The 10627-nt window shown below is 34.8% G+C and overlaps 1 protein-coding gene across 1 annotated transcript; it reads left to right on the top strand.

The window, feature by feature from the left end:
- The first annotated feature begins 969 nt into the window (after positions 1-969).
- Positions 970-10493, top strand: LOC115974115 (probable leucine-rich repeat receptor-like protein kinase At5g49770). Its single transcript, XM_031094331.1, has 19 exons — positions 970-1172; positions 1523-1643; positions 1748-1853; positions 2142-2230; positions 2332-2403; positions 2754-2915; positions 3195-3269; positions 4298-4369; positions 4469-4540; positions 4660-4728; positions 5103-5177; positions 5387-5458; positions 5629-5763; positions 5900-6381; positions 6458-6601; positions 6693-6832; positions 7064-7223; positions 7950-8185; positions 9856-10493. The coding sequence occupies exons 1-19, from the start codon at positions 1070-1072 to the stop codon at positions 10312-10314; spliced, it is 2844 nt and encodes a 947-aa protein (XP_030950191.1). The 5' UTR covers positions 970-1069; the 3' UTR covers positions 10315-10493.
- Positions 10494-10627: the final 134 nt, after the last annotated feature.

Here is a 10627-nt window from a genome sequence, read left to right as displayed (position 1 = left end):
TTTTATTTTATTTTTATTCGCTTAGCATGTGTTGAAATAAAGAGAATAAAATAGAGGGTGTAGAGAGACATGAAAGCAGAACCAAGTGAAAAGAAAGTACACGAGAATTAACATGGTTCAGCTAATAATCTATGTCCACAATAAAAAATAACAGAAGTTATTTTTTTGCTATTCATATGAATTGTGTTCAGCTAATTCTAGTCTATACTTCTAGTTGCAGCATAAGATTATTTTTTCTCTCTATAAGTTTGCTTGCATTACAAGTTCACTGTCTATAATGACCTTGGGTTCTTTGGGCCATAATAACTTCAGCAAAATGTATTGATACCATTTTCAAGTTCAGTTAGGCCGAGCTCTGTTGAACTTTCAAAAGCTAAGAATTCCACAAGAGGTCTTGACATGGGTCATCTGTCAGTAAATGTCCTTTTGTTCAAGTAACAATGATGGCTTCCGACAAAATTGCAAGAACCCAACCAATTAATTTAGCTTTTTCAATTATTTCTGGAGAAAAAAGTAGTGTAGTAACTTTCAACGACACTATATCATGTGTTTAAAGATAATTTTTTGTCCTCATTAATCATTTATGCGACAGATATTACTTTGATAATATATATATCCCAACCAATTAAAATCAAGCAATATGTGATCATGACTGGTGAATTGTACCTGCATTGCAATTTATGTGAGCAGAGAAGTTCCTTCCAAGTTTTTATACTCATATAGTAACACTGGTTAAAATGTAAGAAACAGTTGGTTACAAATTTAAACAAAGTTTACTAGAGGTGTGTTTGGATATCACTTATTTGCTAGAAAATGAAAACTTATTACTGAAAACATTTTAGTTTATTGCGGAACAATGCCACGCGTTTTCCATCACTTGGCTGGTCTATGAACAGTACCATGGGACCAGCCAAGTGAAACACAAACACAAACGCACGCAGAAAATCAGCTACGCAAACACACACTAGCTATTGAGTTTTGTCGAATTATAGCTTTACTCAATATATTAGTTGGTTTCTGAAAGATTTATTATCCAACAAGACAAGGTCCTCAGAGTTAAGAGATATTGATGCCTATTGTTTGTTTAGTAATGGTACAAAGGAGTCAGCTGTTTCTGCTGCTCGTTTTCATCATACTTTCAGCTATAGCAGCTCAGACAGAAAATCAGGACTGTAAGTTCAGTCCATTTCAGTGTCTTCCTGTTAGTTTGTGTAACTATTAAATTATTAGTTTGGTTGGACTATGAACGACTGTTACATTATTTTTTTTGGTGCAATATGAGAGACAATGCTTTTGTAGTTTGCACAACTATTTGTTTTGCTCAATACTCTTCTCAGTTCTGATAGTCTGAACAGTACAAACTACAAATCATATGGTTGGTTATTTGGCAGCACTTGACACTAGGAAATACTTAGTGAACACCGAGAAGACTATCACCAATAAAGAGGTTTTTTACCATTAGATAGTACTGTTTGATAATTTTTGGAGATTCAGTTATGAAGTTTTTAAAATCCATATGCAGATGTTGCTCTACTTTCTCTCAAGGATATATGGCAGAATACTCCACCCAATTGGGTGGGTTCGGATCCTTGTGGCAAGGGATGGGAAGGAATTGGGTGCAAAAATTCACGTGTGACCTCCATGTAAGCTTTCTGCATGGTTTTCACTTTCTAGTTTTTGTTGGCACGTTTGCTTGTTCATGACAACTCCAAATTTTGGTATAAAACTGACTTTTGCATCATTTCAGAACGCTATCAAGCATTGGTTTGACAGGCTTCCTGTCTGGAGATTTCGAACTGTTATCCGAACTAAAGACCCTGTACGTTTTCTATGTTCTCATTGCCTTTGTTATTTAGTCTTCAGATTCAATTTCCAACGGATATCTCTGAACCATCATTCCGCTAATAGAAACTGAAGAGCTCAAAATTATAAAAATTCACTGCTAAATGTTTGTGGATGATTTCTCTGGCTCATGGTCATGGAGATGTGGACCTCACAATAGCCAATTTAGGCGACTATATCACAAAACAATGAAAATCTCCTAATTAAAATTTCCTAATTAAATCAAATGAAAATCTCCATTCATGATGCTTATTTGATAGTAACTTGATCAGTAAGTTTAGTAATGCATTCCTGATTAGCTTCTTTCTTATAGGGATCTATCTTACAACAAGGGCCTGACAGGAACACTCCCACGATCAATTGGGAGTTTGAAGAAACTATTGAACTTGTAAGAAAATATTGATTTTTGTTAACAGTCTGTGCTGGAACTCAAGTTGGGTGGTAAAGATCTTCCTGATTTACAATGTTTCTTTCTTATTTGCATATCAGAATCCTAGTTGGTTGCAGCTTCTCAGGTCCTATTCCTGACACAATAGGATCTCTACAGCAGCTACTTTACCTGTAAGGATCCTGATTTTATAAGTTTTTCAGTAAGTGAATGGATTAATTGGTAGCATATTTTCAAAATAGGATCCCCATCCCGTAGACTAACCATAAGAAAAAGGGTATGTTTTACGGCAAAAGCCAATATGAATTAAATTCCTTAGAGATGCTATCTTCCATATTATAAAGGACACTACTTTAGGTGAAGGATCTACTAGTAAGTCCTGAAAATCTACAATCTCTGTCTCTAATTTATGTTTGTATATGTTTAGACATATAATTCACAATGAGATTCTATTTTTAGTGCAGTGAAATGACATGGCTAACATACAGTGAATTCTGAAACACTTCATTGCTTTCAACTGCAGATCGCTGAATTCTAATCAATTCAGTGGACAGATTCCGCCTTCCATTGGTAATCTACCCAATCTTCTTTGGCTCGATCTAACTGACAACCAGCTTGATGGACCCGTCCCTGTCTCTAATGGGAGCACACCTGGTCTTGATATGCTAGTTAATGCAAGACACATGTATGTCAACTCTGTTTGTGATTTGATTTTGTTAGAATAATGGTTAAATTATTAAATTCACTTTTGAAAGAATTGGTAATATATCATGGTATTAGAGTAGGTTGTCTTGAGTTTGAACTTGTCTTCGCTCTACCTCCCATTTAAAAAGTTTAAAATACCGCATGTATTAAACTTTTGGGATAATCAGTAATTTTATCAAAACAAATTTGTTATTCTCATCCTTTGAATTTATTTTCTCCAACTATAACAACCATTTTATATTCTGTCTCTTATCTACAGTCATCTTGGACAGAATAAACTTTCAGGAAGGATCCCACCTCAAATTTTCAGCTCAAAAATGGTTCTAATACATGTGTAAGACTAGTTATACCTCTAATATCTTGAATCTCTAGGTATAATTCGACTTACATGAGAAGATTATGCATTATTTGGTTACCCCAATAATGAGACTGGTGCAAAAAATACATAGAAAGTGTTAACAACGTCAAAATGCATATGAATATAGGAAATATATATCTAATAGCCCCTCCTAAGTTAAATTCTTTTTCTGTTTCATGTTCAATCATTAATAGCTTCTTTTGCATGTAACACCCTTTTCTTTTCTTTTTTCTTTTTCATTTTTTAGGGAATAGGTATTGACTCTTAAAATTTCATCTTGATATATTGTAGTTATGTTAAGCATAATATTTTTTTAATTTGCAGTAGTGTCTCTTAAATGACGAGAATACGCATACGTTGATATGCATACACTCTCGAAGAGTAGATGTTTTGCAACATCTTTTGCATTTTAAAAAAAAAACTAACTTTGTTGGGTATACATGTGTGAAATCTCACATTGAGGGTCTGTTTGGATAGAACTTATTTTGCTGAAACTGAAAACTAAAAACACTGTAGCAAAATAATTTTTAAATGTGTAAATAGTACTGTAGGACCCATTTTTAATGAAAAAATTGATAAAAAATGAAATTTGTGGGTTCGTGAACAGTGCATCTGTGCACTGTTCACAGAAGACTGGTCAAAAATTGCGGCTACTGTTCATGTACAATACATGAACAGTAACCGCTGTTGGGGTATAACGCGTGCTCCAAAAAAAAAAAAAAAGGAAAACGCAGCAACTAAAACGCAGCAAAGAAAACGCTGGATCCAAACTCCCTCTGAATAATAATGGCAATTTTTTTTTTTTTTTTTTTTTTTTGCTAAAAAGCAAGAATAGTTAATATAGTATAGTTAGGCCCAAACTCATCGGCTTTAACTTTTGGGTTAAGTGGTGTGCTATCTCCCCAACAAACTTGGAATTTGTTCCATATGGGTATCCTGGTTGTAATAGGAAATAGTTCTAAGTTGTACATTACTCTCTATTGACGCATTGATTCTTATGGTAGGCTTTTGGATGGCAACCAACTAACTGGCAACATTCCTTCCACCCTTGGACTTGTGCAAGCCTTGGAGGTGCTGTGAGTATCCGTCACACACTCCAGAAAATTCACTAGAGATTTATATTGGCTATGGATTTCTAATAAGTTATTGTTTTTGAATATTTGCTTTGGCTATAGGCGCGTTGATGGGAATGCATTAAGTGGGCCTGTGCCTTCAAACTTCAACAATCTTACTAATCTTAGCCAGATGTAAGAAGTAATATGAGACATGCAAATGAAGCTTTATATTTGCTTGAAAAGAGTTATTATGACCTAGTGTGGAAACTTTATGATGCATGCTTTTGATGATATATTATATTTTTTTTCAGGTTCTTGTCAAACAATAAATTGACTGGACCTATGCCTAACCTTACTGGCATGAACTTCCTCAGCTACGTGTAAGTAATAATGACATTACTAACATATGAATTTCAATGTTGGACAAAACTTAGGTACAGTATCTTATATACTATTCCTTAGATTCTCATCTTAAGATTCAACCATGTGGTTACTTAACTAAAAAATACATTTTTATCCTGTGAGAAAAAATTCAAGTAGCAAAATCTTAAAAAGGGAACCTAAGGAACAACACCTAAGTATTGTATCAAAGTCTTGATCTTCAATGTTAGTGTGGGCTTAAGTAAATCATTTATTAAGACTTTCACAAAAATGATCATTTAAGCCTTTACACTCCTCCAAAGAAGATGGTCATTCGCCTAACAATATTCTCTTGCTTTTGAATTTCATTTGTTGACTAAAATGAGTTTTGCAGGGATATCAGTAATAATACCTTTTATAGATCAGATGCTCCTCCATGGTTCCCAACCCTACAGTCTTTGACAACACTGTACTCTCTCTCTCTCTCTCTCTCTCTCTCTCTCTCTCTCTCTCTCAATGTGTGTGTGTGTGTCTACTCAAACATGCAAGTGTGTGAAACAAAGGTGATTATTTTTCCAGGATATGAAAGAGAAATGTGCTTTTCTTTCACTTTTCATTTTTGGCCTCAGGTTTAAAGTATTCAATACTGATTTAATACCTGTCCACCTTGCATGGCAGAATAATGGAAAACACACAACTTCAAGGACAAATTCCAGTTGCCCTATTCAGCTTACCCCATCTACAGACAGTGTGAGTATCAACTTGTCTAAAGTATCATTACACTCGTTACAATGGATGTTGAGAAATCCAAATCGAATAAATTAGTAATTCCTTTGAATGAACACTAAGAAGAGTAGTTACATATCTTGATATCATGAAAATTATGATTATAAGGCAATTGTTCTGACATGTAATAACAGGGTACTAAAGAAAAACCAGCTCAATGGCCCCCTGGATATTGGCACCACCCATAGCAACCGGCTCAAACTCATTGATTTGCAGTCCAATTTGATTTCTCGCTTAGAAGAAAAGGAAGCATACAATGCTGCATTGATGTAAGATGAATTTTCTAATAACTTCGGCCTATTCTAATTTGTAGTGTTAAAGGACTAGATTTTTTTTTGGAAGATAAATTTCCAAGAAAATGTACTTATTCTCATTATTGTGCTAACACTGTATTATCTTCTATAGACTGAAGGACAACCCAATCTGTGAAGAGACAGGAGCACTAAACAGTTACTGCACAGTTTCCCACTCCAGTTTCTCATATTCAACACAACAAAATTGCGGGCCTGCTACCTGCATTTCAGATCAGATTTTAAGCCCCAACTGTAGGTGTGCATATCCATACACGGGAACCCTCTTCTTTGGAGCTCTGTCCTTTTCAAACTTGGGGAACAATACTTACTACATCATACTTGAGGAATCACTCATGCATTTTTTTCACTCCCATCAACTTCCTGTGGATTCAGTCTCTCTAACTCTAAGTAATCCCATTAAGGCTTCATCTGAGTACCTTGAAGTGAAGCTAAAAGTCTTTCCTTATGGTCTAGTTAGTTTCAATCGAACAGGAATTTCAAGTATTGGGTTCATGCTTAGCAACCAGACTTTCAAGGCACCAATAATTTTTGGACCTTTCTATTTTATTGGTGATAAGTACGAGAAATATACAGGTAATTTTGTGATTACATAATAAAAATTGCCGTGTTTTCTATATCTATTTTGACACATCTACCTTCATGCCAACAGAATCAACAAAGTCATCAAGCATTTATATTATAATTGGAGCTGTAGTTGGTTCCATCGTGCTACTGGTAATACTCCTTGCAGGGGTTTATGCTCTCCACACAAAGAAAAGAGCAAAAAAAGTAATTGAACATACCAACCCATATGGTAAGATGAGTTTTTGAGTAGATTTAGCACTTTTTAGCTATGCATATGGGATTTGTAGGGTTATTTATCTAATTCATGTCATATAAAGCAGAACAATTGGACCTAAGTAGGAGGAGGGGTGGTAGTTTTCTTGAGGTAAAAGGTGTGAGATGGTTTTCCCTTAAAGAGCTTGAGAAATACACCAAACATTTTTTAGTAGCAAATGAGATTGGATCTGGCGGTTACGGGAAGGTCAGTTTTGATTGTCCCTCAGTAGTGTATCTTATAAATGTATGTCTAGTAAAAAAATGAAAATTTTCTTATCTTTCAATTTGCATTGCTTTTTGCCACTTCAATTCTTCTTTCATTTTATTTTTCTTTGTTTTCTAATTAAGGATAGCTTCTAAACCTCCTTCCTAATTACGCAAACTATTGCTGTCATTGAGTGGTCACTAAATCTCTTGTTTGTCTTCATTTTTACAGGTTTATCGAGGGTCTCTTCCTACTGGGCAATTGATTGCCATTAAACAGGCAAAAAAAGAATCTAAACAGGGAAAACTTGAGTTCAAAACTGAGATTGAACTTTTATCAAGGGTCCATCATAAGAATCTTGTCAGCCTTATGGGGTTCTGTTTCAAGAAAGGTGAACAAATTCTAGTGTATGAGTATGTTCTAAATGGTAGTCTAAAGGATAGTCTCTCAGGTACTTTCCATCCATTTTACTCCTCCACTCAATAAGAATTCTAGTATTTATTGAGACTTCAATTGCACACTTAACCTATATATAATGAATTCTTCAATTCACAGGCATTTGTATTTACCATTAAGCCAATAATTGTTGGGCCATATACCTTTCATCTACCTACAAAAATTAATAGAAAAATCAAATAGTAGCACGACCATAAGAAGACTTCTGTTGTTTTCCAGTATGTCCTCATCCAAAGATGACATGAGAGGAATTAAATAACTTGGCAAATACTATGATTTGTCAGCCTAACTCTGATCACTTCTCCCCAAGAAAATAGAATGAGTTCCGGTAGACAATCCCTAATTAGAATTCTGCCAAAGAATTTGCTAACTTTATGCTAGGGGACCCAAGCCCATACTTTGTAACAATCTGGGCATCAGAATTGTACTTCCCATCCAATATTACGGTTTAACTGTTAAGTGTAACTCATTTTCCAGTTGCAAAATTGAGATGCATACATCTAGCTTGACATGCACCAATGAAGTAGTTGTCAGATTCTTGTTCCTGTATTAGTACATGATGAACCGCCCTAGAAACTCAAACAAAGATTTTGAAGTCAAAAGATACAGATTCCTAATCCTTCTTTCTTCCTAATTTACAACTTCCATATTGTCTATGCAGGGAAGTCAGGAATCAGGTTGGATTGGATGAGGAGACTTAATGTGGCCCTTGGTGCAGCTAGAGGCCTGACCTATCTTCATGAATTTGCCAATCCACCCATTATACATAGGGACATAAAATCAAACAACATTCTACTCGATGAGTCATTAAATGCTAAAGTTTCTGATTTTGGAATCTCCAAGCCAATGGCTAACAGTGAAAGCAGTCATGTAATCACTCAAGTTAAAGGGACAATGGTTAGTTCAGAATCTTTTAACCTTTACTTCAGAAAAAATGTTGCATTTTTCTATATTATTTAATTGATAATATAAGCATCAGAATCTGGTCAATCCAGAAGCATTTGATAATGAAATAACTGGGTCAGGATCTAGACAGAAATCATCCTAATGCTCTTTGGTCCTTGTATAAAAGTATTACTGGATTGTACCAAATTTAGAAATGACTCATTCTTTAGCTAGGCATCTGCTCTAAAGAAAATAGCTCACTTTCAATGGATTTTCCTTGTGAAAAACATGTAAAATAATAAAAGGAAAGCAAAACAAGACATAAATTCTGACATGATTTGGCAAACTCTATGTCTACATCCAGCAATACCAAACAAAAATATCCACTATCAATGAAAATTACAACCAATCATAAACCTCACAAATATAAACTAACCCAAATCCCCAATACACCTAAAGGTGCCTTCATACTAACATACTAGACAAAGCTTATTCTCGAACTCTCTAGCTAGACAAAACTTTGTCTTCTAAGTAACTCTTATGCACACAACAACAGGCTACACCACAACTCTATTTATAAGGCCTAATGCTCCTCATTATTCTTCTAGCTAATATAGAATTCCAAAACCAACATAAAAACCTCCAAACTTATTCTTTCATGGGCTGGACTTAAAAGTTCTAAATTTTGCAAACCTAATAACAAAGAAAGGAGATCCCAAAAATGTAAATGATAATCTACTATAGTCAGATATTTGCTCTAAAGTAGTACTCTCTTTGTCCCAATTTGTTTGGCGTATATTCCATTTTGGGATGTCCCAAAATGAAGTCTTCTTTGAAAAGTCAATCAATAAATTTCCTAACATACCTCCACTTTATTTGAAAAGCCAATATCCCTCTCTCACTAAAATTTAAATTGAAGATGATAGTTTTGGAAACTTATACATTTTATGTAAAAGAAAATGAATTAAATAATGTTCTTTTAGAAGTTGGATTTTCTTAACATGCCAAATACGGAGGGAGTAGCAAGATAAAATTGGTTAATGGAACATTCTGTAGAATTTTCAGGTAGTAGCAAGATAAACATGGTTAAAGGAACATTTTTTAAGAATTTTCAGGAATAATCAAATTCAGTTTTCGAAATTCCAGGTAGAGCTTCTGGAAATGTTCTGAGGGATAAAGTAGATAAATGTGAAGATTGCTGCCTATTTTTCCCCCTCTTTTACTGAAGTTCTTGGCCCAGCTATAGGCAAGGGCTTTTTTTTTCTAGCTAACACACACATACATGCTTCTATTAGTACCAGGAGGCCTCAAAAATGATTAGGAAAACAAAGCAACCAATAGGAGCTGTTCACCACACCAACTATATCCTACACAAAAACTTAAGGAAATGTTACAGGCTGGGCAAGCATTTTTCACTGCCTACTATTACTGCCAGAACCACCATATATTTGGAGGGGAAGAGATTTTCATTTAATGATCCCACAATCTCCCATTGCAGAGTAGGGGTGGTTTTTGTTGGACCATAAGAGTGCTAGTATGAGTTTGTGGTAGTTTAGGCATTCTTGATTTCCAATTACTTGAAGAAGAAAAGCTTATGTTTCAAACTTTTTGTCTTATTATTATCTAAATTTCACAAAAATACATCAAAATCTAGCACTAAGAATGGATTTTATCAACTGCAGGGCTACATGGATCCAGAATATTACATGACCCATCGGTTGACTGAGAAAAGTGATGTATATAGCTTTGGAGTGCTAATGTTGGAGCTGATAACTGCAAGAAAGCCAATAGAGCATGGAAAATATATTGTGAGAGAGGTGCAGGAGAAAATGGATAAGACAAAAGATTTATACAACCTTCATGAATTTCTTGACCCAGCCATTGGTTTGGGAACAACCCTAAAAGGTTTTGAAAAGTTTGTGGATCTGGCAATGAGGTGTGTGGAAGAAGCAGGATCCAACAGGCCTATGATGGCTGAGGTGGTTAAAGAGATTGAAAACATTATGGAGCTTGCTGGTTTAAATCTCAATACTAATTCCACATCCACTTCTGCAAGTTATGAGGAGATAAGTAAAGGGAGTTCCCACTATCCTAAAAGTAGTGGGACCCTTGATTCTAGTGGAGTATACCTTCCAAGATAGAGCCCCCTTTGACTCTTATTTTACATTTAGAATGTTGAAGTTGCTATAAAGTTAAATGATTAAATAGTAATGCATTATTGTAAGAAGATGATCTTTTGATCAATCATAGTTACTTTTAGAAACGAATGAGAAAAAGGATGATGAAAGGATGTGATGGGATCGCTAATATAAACAACACTTAATTTGTTTGAGATTCGCTTATTTTAGTGAAACATAAAACTTTTTGCTGAAAGTACTATAAATAAAAGTAAAAGTTAACTGAAATAGTACAGTGAGACCCATGAATAATACAAAAAAATGCAGCAGGGCCATG

The sequence above is a fragment of the Quercus lobata genome, chromosome 2, assembly GCF_001633185.2.
Source record: "Quercus lobata isolate SW786 chromosome 2, ValleyOak3.0 Primary Assembly, whole genome shotgun sequence".
Lineage (NCBI taxonomy): Eukaryota > Viridiplantae > Streptophyta > Magnoliopsida > Fagales > Fagaceae > Quercus > Quercus lobata.
Note: the sequence above shows the minus strand (reverse complement) of the source record. Positions and strands in the feature narration are given on the sequence as shown.